The 16,300-nt window shown below is 39.2% G+C and overlaps 1 protein-coding gene across 4 annotated transcripts in view; it reads left to right on the top strand.

Moving 5' to 3' along the window:
* Positions 1–12,733, top strand: part of LOC111347214 (scavenger receptor cysteine-rich domain-containing protein DMBT1-like) — a 38,879-nt gene extending 26,146 nt beyond the window's left edge. Inside the window, exons 14-24 of one of the 4 annotated variants that reach the window (XR_015989457.1) lie at positions 1,576–1,830; positions 2,226–2,480; positions 2,971–3,225; positions 3,554–3,808; positions 4,417–4,671; positions 5,690–5,944; positions 6,162–6,419; positions 7,926–8,222; positions 8,862–8,967; positions 11,567–11,779; positions 12,402–12,733. Coding sequence is in view for 3 of the 4 variants with exons in the window: in XM_088727239.1 (XP_088583365.1) it covers positions 1,576–1,830; positions 2,226–2,480; positions 2,971–3,225; positions 3,554–3,808; positions 4,417–4,671; positions 5,690–5,944; positions 6,162–6,419; positions 7,926–8,222; positions 8,862–8,962 (2,186 nt within the window). In the remaining variant the exon portion in view is untranslated. Of the gene's footprint in view, positions 1–1,575; positions 1,831–2,225; positions 2,481–2,970; positions 3,226–3,553; positions 3,809–4,416; positions 4,672–5,689; positions 5,945–6,161; positions 6,420–7,925; positions 8,223–8,861; positions 8,968–11,566; positions 11,780–12,401 lie in introns of those variants that run through there. The other 3 variants (XM_088727239.1, XM_088727240.1, XM_088727241.1) reach the window with 3 other exon arrangements.
* The last annotated feature ends 3,567 nt before the right edge of the window (positions 12,734–16,300 follow it).

Raw genomic sequence — 16,300 nt, 5'->3', positions numbered from 1 at the left:
CCGCCGTTTCTCATCAAGCCCTAGGAAGTGTACGAAACTTGGAGTCCTCTACTTAAAATCGTGATGGACTTCTCTTGGTGGCCAAATCTGAATTTTCCTGATTTTCTGCGCCATTTTGACAAAGTCAGCAACAAACTCTAACTTTGTTTCTCTAAGACTTATCTTCAAAGGTTTCCTAGAGTCAAAAGAAACTAATAGGCAAAAACTCGTATTTAAACAAAATAGGGCTATGATGGCGGCGCGAGGTTTAGGACGTAGACTGGACCGAAAGACGGCGTAAAAATTGGTGAAAATCAATCGTCGGAAAACTTCGGTTCCCAACTCCGTTCCCAACTCGGTTCCCAACTCGGTTCCTAGCTCGGTTCCTAACTCGGTTCCTAACTCGGTTCCTAACTCGAGATACAAATGAATAAAGGCTGATACTTTCTAAAGAAACTGTTTGGGGCTGCGTCGGTGGGGGTAACGAAATAATTTGGATATATCAAAAAAGTTGAAATGGTAAATTGGCCACCGCAACGATTACAAAAGCTGACGTTTCGAGCGTTAGCCCTTCGTCGGAGCGAATAGAGCAATTGTGGGTTGTGTGTGCTTTTAAAGGCAGAAAATGGAGCTACGTTATTGGTAGGAACATGGAAACGAGAAAAACACGAATGAATTAGTGGAATGAAAAGCGTTCGTTGATTCCTGTGGGATTTAGACTGCCGGTTTGAAAGAACAAAAGCTCATCTTTTGGATATGTCAACTTTGTAGATATATCCAAATTATTCCTAACTCGAAAGATAAGTATCCTCGTATTTCTCCGTGAAGTGTCCATCGGTCGCTCCTAAGAAGACGAGAAATGAACATTTTTCGATATTTCGGCAGATTTCGGCGCATTCTGAAGTAAAAACAACCAAACCAGAAAGAGGAAAAGCTTGATTGAACGCTCGTAAGCAATGAGAATCCAGGAGCATAAATCGCAACCTGTCAGCGGTAGTACTCAATGTAAAACGCAGTAGCAACAACAGCAATTTGCACGACTCGCGCGAGAACCATAACAAAGCGGAGATTTTGAACAACTCGGTATCCCAGCAGTACAGAAAATGGAACAGGGATTTCATCACAATCAATTCCAAAATATTTACTTTTTTCAGGGAGTCTTTTGCATGCTCGAACATTATATTGGCCCTGAGATTTATTTCCCTTGATAATACGTCCGCTAAGTTGGCCATACAGTCTGTCCGTTGCTTCAGGCTCTAAAAACACTTTTTCAAGCCTAGATTTCAATTTTCGTACCACTTGCCTTCACTGGCTTAATTATTGGCACGCTTACCAGTCAGAAGTTCTCTTTACATAAAGAGAGCTTCTTACTTATTATTCTAGAGAAGAAAGGAAACTATTCTATGCCAAAATATTTTCTCTCGCGATTCCCCACTACATAAATATGAAACATGAGGCTCTTACTCTATTACTACAGCATTTCTAAATATATTTGTTAAATATCTTTTAAGGGTTTACGGTAGTGATAGTTTGATTTGTTTCTCGAAAAATACTTCTACATAACGGTGTTTTTTTTTTCGATCTTCTTCACTCTAGTCGAACCCCAGATTGTAAACTTGCAATGTCCAGGCTCAGTCGTTCAGGGAAGTGACGTAACTCTCTATTGTAATGTCACTGGTAATCCTTCTCCGAACATTACTTGGATATGGGAGGACACAGGAGAGGTTCTCGGTAGAAATGAGGAGCTCACTTTTTCGGCTGTTAAGCGTAGCCAAGCAGGCAATTATCAATGTCTAGCATGGAATGGAATTGGAAACATGTCCACCAAAACATGCAGTCTGGACGTGTTTTGTAAGTAAAAAAATCTGTTTCACTACAATGCAGAGAAACACTGTGTGGCAATGTGTAAAACTGCTTTTAATAATGATGTCTTTTTTATTCACAAAAACTGTTCTCAATTCAATAATTTATTTCAAAGTATGAGTCGCTCCACAAGTCGTTCAAAACAAAGGACCAAGTACGTTTTTTTTCTCAAACAACGCTTGGTTCAGGGCCGTCTAGTCAATAACAGGACCAACTGTGCCCAAAGTCCTACCGGCCTGTAGGCTTCGTGTGGCGACTAAAGTTCTTCCAATACGCTTCTTTTATCTAAGTCGTAATTTACAACGCAACGAGCAATGTTTTTGGCAGGAAAACTCTTCTAAAACAAACCAATCGAATGCAAAATTATTTTCTTTTCCTTCTAGGCGATCCCCTGGTTCTAAACTTCGAGTGTCCAACATCAGTCATTGAGGGATATGACGCGACCCTTCACTGCAATGCAACTGGAAATCCTCTCCCAAATATTACCTGGATACAGCAAGACACAAAGGATGTTCTTGGTACAACTAAACAACTGACTCTTACAGCTGTAAATCGCAACAAAACAGGCACTTTTCAATGCATAGCGTGGAATGGAATTGGCAACAACTCCACCAGAACATGCACCCTGGATGTGTTTTGTAAGCCATTTGCTGTCGTTACAGTACAGTAGAACCTCTCCAATTCGGTTGACTCAGCTCCCCTTAACTCCAAAAAAATGGACTTGAACCCATTTTCTCAGTCATTTGCTATCAGCTAACTCGTATTCGGTAAAATCTAACTCCTCGCTAACCCGAACAAAATGCGATTTCCTCTGGATAAGACACCATTTAAATAGACCGCCTTTTATAATCAGCTAACTTGTACTCGGTATACTCGAACTTCCAGCTAACTCAACAAAATACCATTTTCCCTGGATTTGACCGCATTTGTTAGTCATTTACTCAAACTCAAACTCGCCTAACCGAAACTCCCTTGTAATTCGACCTAACTTTGCTTTCCCTTGCTTCAATTTATCCTAATCACTAAAACTTTAACTACACAGATTTCGTTCCATCTTCGTTCGTAATTTATTTACCTTGAATTGAAGACAAAGCAATCAAATGCAAAATTATTTTCTTTTCCTAATAGACGAACCTCTCGTGCTGAGCTTAGAATGTCCAACACCAATCGTTGAAGGACATGACGTGACTCTTCATTGCAATGCAACTGGAAATCCTCTTCCAAATATTAGTTGGATACGGCAAGACACAGGAGATACTCTGGGCACCAATGGACAACTGACTCTTACAGCTGTAAATCGCAGCAAAACAGGAACTTTTCAGTGCTTGGCGTGGAATGGAATTGGCAACAACTCCACCAGAACATGCAGTCTGGATGTGTACTGTAAGCCAATAATTGTTGCTACTAAGGATGATACAGTAGAACTCCGCGAACTCCAATTTGGTTAACTCGAACTCCCGCTAACCCGCACAAAATGTGATTTGATTTAAATTGGACACCATTTTCTCAGTCATTTCCTTTCAACTAACTCGAAGTCGGCTAACCCAAACTTCCCTATAATTCAAACTAGTTTTCCTTTGCCTTGGCTCAAATTTACTTTAACAACTCAAAGTTTAACTGAATCAGAACTCGTTCCACCTTCATTCGTAATTTATAACTTTAAATGGATGACAAATCAATCGAACGTAAAATTATTTTCTTTTTCTTATAGACAAACCTCTGGTTCTGAACTTGGAGTGTCCGATATCTATCATTGAGGGATATGACGCGACTGTTCACTGCAGTGCAACTGGAAATCCTCTTCCAAATATTACCTGGATACAGCAAGACACAAAAGATGTTCTGAGTACCAATGGACAGCTGACCCTTACAGCTGTAAATCGCAGTAAAGTAGGCACTTTACAGTGCGTGGCGTGGAATGGAATTGGCAACAACTCCACTAGAACATGCAGCCTGGATGTGTTTTGTAAGCCATTTATTTTCATTACCCAGGAAGATACAGTAGAACCCTGCGAACTCGAACTCGATTGACTCGAATTCCCTGCTGACTCGAACACAATGGATTCGACCCCATTATCTTAGTCAATTCAGGGGCGGACCCAGGAATTTCCTGAAAGGGTGGGTCGTACACCATTGAAGTAAAATTCAACGCCAATCTGGCGCGAGCCCTTAAGGAGGGTCCGGTGGAAGTGAAACAACTTCGTAAAAAGAAATTTCATTTACTGTTTTCGGAAGAATCAAACAAAATAACGAGAAACGAATGCTGCTCAAAAGGGGGGAGGGTTGCAACCCCCTCGACCCCTCCCCTGGATCCGCCTATGCATTTAAAAATTTCTTCATGATATTCAGGTTGTTAAGAATTTGATCGTTATGATTCTGCATTTTAAGTTTTGTATCTAATCCAAACCTTTAACATGGACTAGATTTAAACATGGACGTACATTTTTTTAAGGTTAGTTTCCACTAAAGCGAAACTAATATAGTAAAACACATCAAAATGACAAGTTAAGAGTTTCCTTTTCGAGATTAAGTGTTTTATCTTACCTCATGTGTATAAAAAGAGGTTTTTTCTAGTTCAACCACAGATATTCGACATCCATTGTCCAGCCACGATAGTTGAGGGAAGTAACATAACTTTTCACTGTAATGCTACCGGAAATCCATCCCCAAATATCACCTGGATATGGCAAGACAAAGGATATGTTCTCGGTAGAAGCGAAAATCTCACTCTTACAGAGGTTAATCGAAGTCAAACAGGAACTTATCTGTGTCGTGCGTGGAATGGAATCGGCAGCAACTCCACCAGAACATGCAACCTGGATCTATATTGTGAGCAAAAATCTTTCGTTTTCTCCTAATTAGCCAGACTCTCGGAAAAAAAAGTAATAATTTTGTCAAGCCTGACACTACATTTCTCTCTGTAAACTGCACAGGATTTTCTAAGCCCAAGTTTGTTTTCACGTGTGTTTAAGGGAGCAGTGCTCATCATGTTAGCATACTTATGTTCCGAAACATTTTTTCAAATTTTTAGCTGAGTATTTTCGACAAGGTATTATAAGGACGAAAATCCTCCCTTTCTGTATTTTTTTGTCAAGGGTTAAATAAAAATAGATAATCCTCAGGTAAATAATAGTTATACCGCATAATGTTATAATGCACAATAAAGATCAATACAGGAATTTATTACACGACTCGGGCAGCCAGAGTGCCAATAACTAAAATCAACCAATCAAAATGCTCTATTGCCGGTCCAATATTCTCTAAGTATTGGACCGGGCACTGTCCCGAATGGTCCCGAATGATACCGCACTTGTGTCGCTTTGAACTTCAGTCGTATAATAAATCTCTTATTAACCAAGCTTGCTCGGGACCGTACTGGAAGAATATCGGCCCTCAGTCTTTTTTGTACGGACCTCGCTGCGCTCGGTCCGTACTGTCAAGACCTCGGGCCGATATTCTCCCAATACGGCCCTCGCGCTTGGTTAATAAGATATAATTATTCGATGCCCCGTGCATATGATAAAAAAAAATAAAAGTTCTCGTCGCAGTGCAGCTGCACCAGAGAACATCGTTAATAGTACAGATCCGTTTTAGAAAGAAAATGTAGGCGAACTGCTTGTGTACTCTTTCATTGATGACTTGTTTTTTACCATGATAACCAAACCATTTTTGATAGTGATCATAAGGCAACATCACATCAATATAATGTCAAATACTGATACGTTAAGGCATGTTTTAGACGGATATTATAGGCCAGTTGGCCAAGTTTCTTGACTCTGTACAACACCAATAACCTACCAACTGCTACATGAAAGCTTTTATATTAATTCAGTTTTTCTTTTATCAGTCGAAACTCATGTTCAAGCCTTACAGTGTCCGAGCTCAGTCACTGAGGGAAGTAGCGTAAATCTTCAGTGTACTGCTACTGGTAATCCTCTTCCGAACATCACATGGATATGGAAAGATACAGGAGATGTTCTTGGTGGCTATGAGCAGCTTATTCTGGTCGATGTTCAACGTAACCAAGCTGGGTCTTACCAGTGCTTTGCATGGAATGGAATTGGCAATAGTTCGACCAATACATGTCACTTGGATGTATTTCGTAAGTCGATTAACTATGAAGTTTTCAGTGCATGTGTCAGTCGAGGAACATGCGAAAAGTAAACATAATGATGACAATAGAGGTTTATAACCCTGTTGTAAGGGTTATTTCTTTCTTTGGAGTGATATAACATACGAATGGAATCGTTAGTACAATCGTTTCCCAAGGAGGCCCCTAGACGCGACTGCGAGGATAACGAACTCTGTTTATGTTGCAGACTTGCCAACTGGAACAAGCATGACATCCGGCCTAAATGATACTATCGTCTTAGCTGGAGATAATTTGTTCCTAAATTGCACCTCAGATGCTAACCCGGCAGTTTACGAGTTTCAGTTGACATTTGAAAGCACCCTTATTGCCACCAGCAGTTCTGGGATGTTTAGCGTTTCCGTGAAGAAAGCTGGAAAATACACCTGTTTCCCAGTAAATGTAGTCGGCTCAGGGGACAATGCTACAGTCAAGGTCACTGTTCTCGGTAAAGAGATATTGTATAAGCAGTCTTTTATAACTAAGACTCCCTTTTAAATTTGATTCAATAAGACTAAATTATGTGACAGATTACCGTGGAGGGCATACCAAGGATTGAGTGGAATAACGCTTGACTAAGATCAGAAGCAGGGAATGGCAAGAATTGTAATATCTTTGAAGCTGTGAAAATAACTAGAATAGAATGGCTGAGCTTGAGTCAGCCTGAAAGTCACGTCCAGAGCCCACTACATCATTCTGATTGAAAAGCAGCAAAACTTTCAGTATGGTGCCTTTCGTGCGAGAAAACATAAATTCAAAAGGTTGCACGCATGTTCTTTCTTTTGGTCAGGATATCTAAAAACTGATTGATGACAATTACTCTCGAAAGAAACGAAAGGATTAGTGAATCAACGAATGAGAACTTTTGTTTCTTATGCCTACGTTTGTTTTTGGGAATACCCGGCCAGTTTTCCAAACATTAATCTAACTCACTGTACTCTAGTGCGAAAATCGAGGGATTCGTAGATTTTTGCATTTCCGCAGCCTGTTTCACTTTTTGAAAAGAAGTTGGTATTAAGTTTTATGTAACGATTGCTCCCAATGTCTCACAGTCCTGTTGTTGATAATTAAAGAAATGAAGTTCAGCCTTAGAAGATTTTGGCTCCGGAAGAATTTTATAAATATATCTTATTAACCAAGCGCGAGGGCCGTACTGGGAGAATATCGGCCCGAGGACTTTTCAGTACGGACCGAGCCCAGCGAGGTCCGTACAAAAAAGACCGAGGACCGATATTCTTCCAGTACGGTCCCGAGCAAGCTTGGTTAATAAGAGATTTATTATACGACTGAAGTTCAAGGGACACAAATGCGGCATCATTCCGGACCATTCATGACAGTGCCCGGTCCAATATTGAGAGAATATTGACCGGAAATAGAGCATTTTGATTGGTTTATTTTAGCTATTGGCTCTCTGACTGCCCGAGTCGTGTAATAAATACGTTTATTGCTTCCCGGCTAGCTCAATTGGTTAGAGCGCTGGACTGTTGTGCGGGAGGTCGAGGTCGATGGTTTGAGCCCCGGCCGGACCAACACTCAAGGTCTTAAAATAACTGACGAGAATGCGCTACCTTTCTATAATATCAAGAGATGGATAGAAACTCTAGTCTTCTCGGATAAGGACAAATAAACCGTAGGTCCCGTCTCCTGCATCTATTAATTAGTTAATTTGGTTAGTCAGGGGACGTTAAAGAACCCACTCACGAGATTACTGTGATGTGGTCTGGCCTGTTTATTGGGAATTGGGAGGGAGGGGGCATCTTCAAATAAGTTTCCTTCGATTGTTTGTAAACTGCCTATGCAGTCCGGCCAAAGTCCCCCGAAAAGTGTTGTGATACGCATTTGATCATATCCACATGTTAATTTGTGCAATATAAATATTTAATATTATTATTATTAATTATTATTGATTAATTTTCACTTTTTTTTGTTCGATTCCCTTCAAATTATGTTCTAGATGCTCCTGGTTCTCCGGTCTTTGTAAACAACACTGTAAACACAATCACTATCAGGTGGTCACCAATTTATCTACAATCTGTAACGTATACCGTAAATGTGAGACGTGAAGAAGAAACAGCTTGGATGAACGTAACGTGTAAAACGAGTAATTGGAAGAATCACTGCATAGTGACCCAAACAGTTGCGAAAGTTGTTGGCCTCGAAGAGGGATCCGTGTATCACTTTAGAGTTTATGCTAACTACAGAGGAGTCAGAAGTGACGTCAGTTTACCCTCAGGAGCCTTCAGAACAGCAGGTGATGTGGGATTACGTAGTTTCATGAATTATTGTCGTGAAAAGTAAGGTTGCTCCTTTGTATGTTGTATTCAGTTCACTATACGCTTTCTTCGGAGATAATGTAGTGAAAATAATTATTATTAAAACGGAGCACGAATGCTCTGGTTTTTACTTATATTTCCACTAATTCGTAATAAGTGCAGATGTATAAGTATTTGCTAATTAAATTAATCGTTAATTAGCAATGCTAATGAGGCCCGACAATTATTCAATTATAAAACATGCAGTATAAAGAAAAAGCCAAGGGGTGTTTTTTTCTTTATTATCCATCATTCAAATATATCTTTGTTTCGTGCATCAACAACACAATAAAGATGTATTATGACGCTAGTTACCTCGGCCTGTTTGTTTACTTAAGGTATAAGTTTTACCTTATCTGGATATCACAGGCCTGTTTGTTTTACCACTGGCATTTACAATAGCAAGTGTTGGTCACGGTTCAACCTGCTGCATAAAATTTTTTCCCCGTGCGCGTTTGGTGGTCGATTGTAGGGAAACCATTGATTGCTACACACGACCAAGGAGGTTTCTCTTTCAGTTTCCATGTTTTTTGTTTGTTTGTTTGTTTGTTTGTTTTGTTTTGTTTTGTTTTTTTCAGCACTGGCTGAACTGGCGCTTGAGCAGATAAGTGTTATGTTTGTGCTGGATTTCAGTGGAAGGTATAGGATCTTGGAGCACGTCAGGACTGGAACTGTCTAGCAACGGTGGGTGTGGTTAGTTTGAGTTGATGAACTATAATCAAAACAATAGTAACACTTTATTACTTGTATAGCGCAACTTCCAATACAATAGCCCAATCATGCTTTAAAAGTATCTAAGATGCTTCCTTGAAAACAAACTAGAGGGTGTGGCCCTTATGAATATTTGTATATTTATAAGAGCCGCTCTACATTGATAAGCAGTTATAGTTCAAATCAGTCCTTTAAGGTATTTTTTCTATGATTTGATTATTAAAAGTAACTGGTATATATTTGGACACTGGGTCATTTAATGTGGGCTATTTATAGCTCGTTTTAGGCTCGATCTTTTTGGTTTTTTTTTTTTTTCCTTGTTTCGTTTTGTTTTGTTTTTCAGGTTTTCTCTTTTATTTTTAATATTTGCTGAATAGATGTCGTAAACTTTGAGACTTGCATTGATTCGTTGATTGATTCCTTTAATTGATTGGTCCTATAATATGTAACAAAATTGACCTCGTATGGTAAACCTGGCGTCAAATCTTCGTCTTCGCTTCGAAAAAGGATTGATCAAAGTCTAATGTACATATCATTATTGTAGTCAATGTTCACGTGTCCATCAATCGACTAAACTGTACAAACAAAACATGTATCTGGTTTCAAAGATTACAAAACTGTTCTCGCATGAGGCGTCTCCATGTTTCCGTCAATGGATTATTGTGCTATCTATTCTAGAATCCATTAGAAGGTGCCCTAAACCGTATCTCTACACGCAAGGTGGCACTATTGTCAGTTAATTGTTTATCTATCTAGCTTTCGGTCTAACTAGTCCATTTAAGGAGGCTGGATATAGTTTTTCACTTTTCTGATGCAATATATTTAAACTAAAATTACGAAGCTTAGCTTGAACGAATCGCGATCACATTTTCCCCTGAAATAAAGATATTATTGAAGAATCAGTTTGTTATAAATATATTGAAAATTTCGTTGCCATGGCAACGTTGCTGGGTTGCAATGCTGGGTCCAAAACTAGACTTGACTTGAATTTTCTTAAAAACTGGACGGTGAATTTATTTTAGATTTTGCATGCGTCCTTTGACTGTCTTGGTCTACTTGACTGTTAAGTTTAACAAATTCTGTCAGAAAGTTTAAGGAAAAGAGGCCTTTTTAGAATTCATCGTTAACTTTTTTTCCCTCTGACAGAATTTTTTCGAATTTTTGTAAAACACGCACAGAGCTGTTCAATGTTAACGTGCAAAAAATAAAAAAATTCACCGAGCGGAAACGGAAATACGTAAGTCTAAAGTTTCAAATTTCCGAAAATTTCGACTAGACAAGATGGACAGTTGCGCATGCGCAGCATTTGTGTCAGGCCACGACATTTGCCACGGACGCCACGAGGTTTTGGACGTCTCTTCGCCAAACGTCCTTCGCGCTCTTCCAAACAGCTTTATTTTGCTAAAAGAGGTTTACGTTCTGGGTGGATTGCGCCCGGAGATGGCTGCTGTTCTATTTGCCTTCAAAGTGCTGGATTATTTTGTGCAAAGTGTCGGGATGTTTTGGTCCTCTTGAAGCTTGATTGACGCGATGTGGTTGGCGATTTGCTAAAAATGGAGACCAGTGCTTCCTTCCCACCGTTGTTGTAAAGATCTTTTAAGTCATCGCAACACAGACCGCGTTTTGCAATTTTCTGAATTATGTTTTCTTTGACGAGGAGTCCGTTATCGCCCTGTGAATAGAGCTTGTCTTTGAAAGTTTACATGCGTTCGTGGCGTCCGTCAAGAAATTCCATGTCTTCGAAAGCGAAGGAGGTGGATTTCACATTGCTTTTGTTTAGAATGTCAGCGCTTGTTAGCTGCAACGGGGATTGAAAGTTTATACCGCCTCCCGGTTAGCTCAATGGATAGAGCGCTGGACTGTTGTGCGGGAGGTCGAGGGTTCGAGCCCCGGCCGGACCAACACTCAGGGTCTTAAAATAATTGAGAAGAATTTGCTGCCTTTCTATAACCTCAAGAAATGGTTAGATATTCTAGTCTTCTCGGATAGGGACGAATAAATGGAGGTCCCGTCTCCTGCAGGGTTGGGGTAGGAGACGTTAATCTCCCACACACGAGATTACTGTGTGATGGATGTCCTCCCCTGGGGTGGGATGGGTGGGATATACAGGGCCGTTCTGAAAACCACTTCTGTGAGAACGCACCCTGTCTAAAGATTATTATCTATCTATCTATCTAAAGAGGACACAGTGGAGGGCACGTACATCTTCCAAAGTATCGTGTGCGTTGAAATCTTCATAAAAAGCAGCTTGATACACAGAAGGGTGATTGCTTTTACATGGTTTTCCACTATTCACAGGGCGATAACGGACTCGTCCCGTACAGCCTGATTTTTTTCAGGTCTGATTTTCGCTATTGCTTAAATAGCGCTATCTACTGCGAGGATCGTGCCATATGTATCTAATACCGCAGTACAAAATATATGAACTTCATATATTTCTTTCTATCTCGCATGGTTTTCCGTCAGGATTGAAAAGAGCGTTACCACCTTTGGCGAGTGTTTTGATGAGTGTAAGGCTATCGACGAAAAACACTTTCTTCGACGATAAAGTTTCTTTACTTTGACTTTCCAGCACATTGTAGGAGTGTAGGAGTGTCGAACACAGAAGAATTATGGCCAATTAAAACGGTGTGATAATGCGTACTGCTAGAAAGGAAAGTGGTAAAAGATTGAAGACATTCGCTCAGGAGTGTACTGGAACATTCTCTTTAAGCAAAGTTCTCTCACCATTCATAGTTTTGACAGTGACTTGTTTACACGAGAAGCGTAGCTGCTGATATTGCAGGTAGGTAGCACCTATTTAGTGTTCCGGAAACCAGCCACGATATGGGAAAATTGCTCCGACGATCGCGATCGTGTTTGCGACCGGATTCACGCGTATTTTGGTCACTTGAGAGTGTTTTAGCTTTCCGTTTTTGAAACACACTACAAATAAAGTTAGAGGAAATTGTTGGCAGCTTACCTAGAGGCGTAAAATATAGTCTACCAGGCAGATGAAAAAATGATTCTGGCCTAAGCGCGGTGGCCATGTTTGTTTGTTTGTGTTTTTTTGCAACTTTCAAAAGTCCCGGGTAAATTAGAACCCAGTCCGCGCGCGTCAAAGAAACTATATCCAGCCTCCTTAACTAAAAAAAGGCTCGGGCTTTGTCTCACGAGTAAAACTGGTGCCGTTTTCTTCACGTTCATGTATTATTCGAAACAAATGGCGTCAACTGTATTCTGTCCTGTTCATTTCAGCAGAATGCTTTGCCTTGCGAAATAAATTTTGAGACGAAGTGCACAATGAATTTAAAACCAGCTTAGTTATATTTCACTTTGCCTATGTGTCGGGATCTTGAAGTTCTTATTTCTCGAGATTGATGACCATTGATGATAGGAATTAACTATTATGTTCTCTTCTGTTTAAGGTAATGTGAAGTGACCCAATAATTGGTACTATAGATAGAATGGATGGCTGTGACATGTACTGTGGCTAGCTGTTATTCAAGAGTTTGTCATTATTCCCAGAAGCTTACTTCTTCTTTAAATTATCAGTCTTTTGTTCTCTGTACACAACTTGCCTAGACTAATATGCTCTATAGGAGTTATGTCTACTCTATTTGTAACGGTGAAATTACCATTAAAGTTTTCAGAAGTTTTGTCCAGATTTCAGTGAAAATGATTGTGAGTAGTGAATAGTTATATTCCTTAAGTGTTTAAGCTTCCAGAATGAGAGCTAATAAATTTCTTGAGCGATTCATACATGATTTGTCTCCTGTGAAATTGACACAGCCAAACCCCCCTAGCAAATGTCTATAATTTCTTTAAATAGCAGTAAGGTTGGTGCCCATTACCACTTAATGTGCAGTATCAAATTCTCCTTTTGACTTCAGTCTTATTTCTCTAAAATCTAATAGGAGTAAATCATACATTTTCATAAAGAGGTCAACAAAGCTCTCCTCATTATTTTAATCTGACTTCATTCAGTCTTGTTCCCAGGGAATACAAGTCTTGGGAAATATAATTTGGTTTTTGTCTGCACTGAAACTATCAGCTGTACAAAAAACAATAAAAACACTAATGTGGCCTTGAATTACTGTAAAATAGTGTAGAAGTCGAGCTTTCACCGCTCAACGGCATCGTCAGGGACGGATAAGATAAAATATTCCACGAGGGCCGAATAAAAGGGAGAGAAGTGTCACTATACTACTGGGCTAGTGTCACTGTGATTGATCAGCTGGACAGGTTCTCATTACATTGTTAGATAACTCATAATTTAATAGGTTGCAAAGGGTGTATCTGATGTTTTTGGGGAGTAAGGATAGATGAAGTCGAATATAATTTTTATTGGGATAATAATTAATGCATTTAACTATTATTATTACAACTGGAGGCTCAAGATGTTATTTGATTTTATTCACATTCAGGCAACATTCTGGTAATTCTTTTTTTGTTCACACCTCTCCAGTTATGGTGCAATTCTCATCTGTTGAGGTTTAGGGGTAGTTTGACCAAGATAAAGTGATCAGATTTCGTAAAAATTTTTCACGTCACAAACCACATGTGACTGATGATATTTTCGAGACTGATGATTGAAAAAAACCTTTCCTCTGATAAAATCCATAATTATTCTACCATTTCCCCAAAGTTATGGTGACCATATCTCTATTGCTAATATTATCTTACTTTTCTTAACGCGACAGTGACATTTTGATTCAGTAATCGTTCCCGCCGGCTGTGATTCTTAAAAAAAAAGGTTTTCAACCAAAACCTAAACTTTAGTGAACTTTAATTTTTTGCTGAAATTGCAAATACATTGCACTCGAAGTTGAAGCTCTAACACACTCAAAGGAAAGTCAGTACTACAAATGTACTTCATTTGTTGAGATAGCAATGACAGGCTTAAATTACTTTCCAATGCGTCTGTGCTCTTCGACAGGCCTCCTGTATCATTCACAAAAAGGATCATCTACATCGATTGCACCAACAAAAATTAAAGAGGACTGGAATTGAACTCGTTTGTATACCATTTTGCTTTTTGAAAATCAATCGATTGTGCCTTCCTTTCGCATATCACACAACCATATTAAGACTAGGAGGCTTCCATCTAAGTTACAGTGGGAAAATGACAAGAAAAGTTGTCTCAAGAGTTCGTTCCCCTATTGTTTTCCGAAGAATTTTCCTCCTTCGCTTCCTTCGCGGGAAACCCTAACCGGCGCGTCGCAGTGGTTATTCGTTTTAAACAAAAATTTACTGAACATGCGCAGACAAAATGCCTCTCTGTTGTCCCATGACCAAAGTGCATGTGAGAACAACGCACGCGAGCTTGCCGAAAAGTGTACAGAGAAATAGTTAATTTATCTGTGCAGAAAAAAAAAAATCATCAAAAAGCTTTAAAAAAATTCACTCTGAAAGTTTAATTGGGCGACCGCTTCAATGAAATGGACGTACTTGGCAAGAGAAACCCTATAGTGTTGTCCCACTCCTAACTTCGAAGCATGGAAACTAGTTAGCGGCGCCAAGGTTGCTGGGAGAATTAAAATGGCGGAGACTTTAGAGCCAGCTTTCAGCTTGGAGAATTTCGTCGCGACTCGTTAGTTTCTGGACAGTTGTGAGGTAACACAATGAATACTTTTAAACCTGTAATACTGCCACCAGGCTAAAAATAAAACTTGAATGCTTGGAAGGTCCTGCTGACCCGATCAACAGTGGAGAAAGACCTTAGCATATGGTTCTCAGTATTGACCACTTTCATAAATGGCTGCCTGATTAATATTCTTTTGTTTAAATTTAAATTAGCCTTTCTGGCTTCGTTCTCCAGTTCAAAATTCAAAAGAGTACATTATCTCAAGCGAGGCTAGTGAGGCTAATTTGAATTTAAACAAAATATCACTCCGGCAGCCATTTATGAAAGTGGTGTATGGTATTGGAATGTTTTGTCTAACTGAGGCAGGTGATCAACAAATTGGTTGGGTCCCTGAAAAGGACCGATCAATTTCGATGCTGTTGGAAAGGCATGCGAATTTTCAAACTCTCATGCCAAAATTGACAGTGCAAGTGGCAAAAATATGGGAGACAAGTTTACCAAGATAACAATTTTTTTATAATTTGTGAGGCTTTGTGAAATAATTAAATAATCAAGCTATTTTAATTAATTAGGTGGAAAATTTATAGTTTTATGTAAATTATGTCTCTTTTCTTAAATTAAAAATGTGTGTCTTTATGTGTATATTTTCGATAGGTTTGTTTTATGTTCGGTAGATAACCGATAATGTTTTCCTGGCTATTTATTCTTTAGCTTTGACTGTATAATTTAACAATAACTGTTGTGGTAATTCTGCCTAAACATTTTAAGCTAAATTGGTTTCCTGGCTGTTTATTCGCTAGCTTTGACGGTATAATTTAACAAAAACTGTTGTGGTAATTCTGTCCAGTTATTTTTAGCTAAATTGGTTTGAAATCTGAATATTTTAGACTATGGTGACTTATGAGCACACAAAAGTAACCAAATTGACTATGGTGTTTATTGCAAGGGATTCTGTAAATATCTTTAAGGTTTATGGAGAGACTGTTGCTAACTTTGATTTCATCACTTCAGTCAAATAAAATCACTTTAAGTCGCCTTAAGTTACCTTAAATCGCCTAAAGTCGCAATGTTTTTTCTGCCAGTTTCGCTTAAGTCGCCTTAAATCGCCAAAGTCGCCCAAAGTTACGGCGACTTAAGGCCCCAGAGTAGGCCTTAAGTAATGTAACAGTTAAACGGTCAGCTCTCATCAAAAGGACAATGGTGAAATAAATAATATTTCTGACAGACACAGAAACACCTTTAAAGTTTCACGTATACATTTGCATACCTAGATGTAAAGCAAGTAAATAACATCAGAAACGTTCAGCCGGGTTATTTTGTTGTTTTAAAACATTATAAGCAAAACAACCTGCTCTATGAGGATTGGAGCGTATACCTTATCATGCGCTTTTTACTTTTTAGAAACTGTTTCTAAGACTTCTAAGACTTTTTTTTCTAAGACTTCGTCGTTTATGTAGTGATGACTCTGATTTCTACCACAAATCAGAGTCAATGTGCCAGTTTTTCGATAAACGTGGTTACCCTGTTTCTGTCGTTCAAGCGGGTTGCCACCTCGCCCAACTTACTGATCGACATTCAGCACTACAAACGTCGCATAAGGAAGATTCCGACCGCATTCCATTTACTCTCACGTTTCACCTTCACAACCACTCAGTTAAATACATAATTCTTGAAAACTTTAACTTACTTCAAAACGATCCAGAGACAAGCGCTATCTTATCGCAGCCTCCGCTCATTTCA

This window comes from Stylophora pistillata, chromosome 7 (assembly GCF_964205215.1).
Source record: "Stylophora pistillata chromosome 7, jaStyPist1.2, whole genome shotgun sequence".
Classification (NCBI taxonomy): Eukaryota; Metazoa; Cnidaria; class Anthozoa; order Scleractinia; family Pocilloporidae; genus Stylophora; species Stylophora pistillata.
Note: the sequence above shows the minus strand (reverse complement) of the source record. Positions and strands in the feature narration are given on the sequence as shown.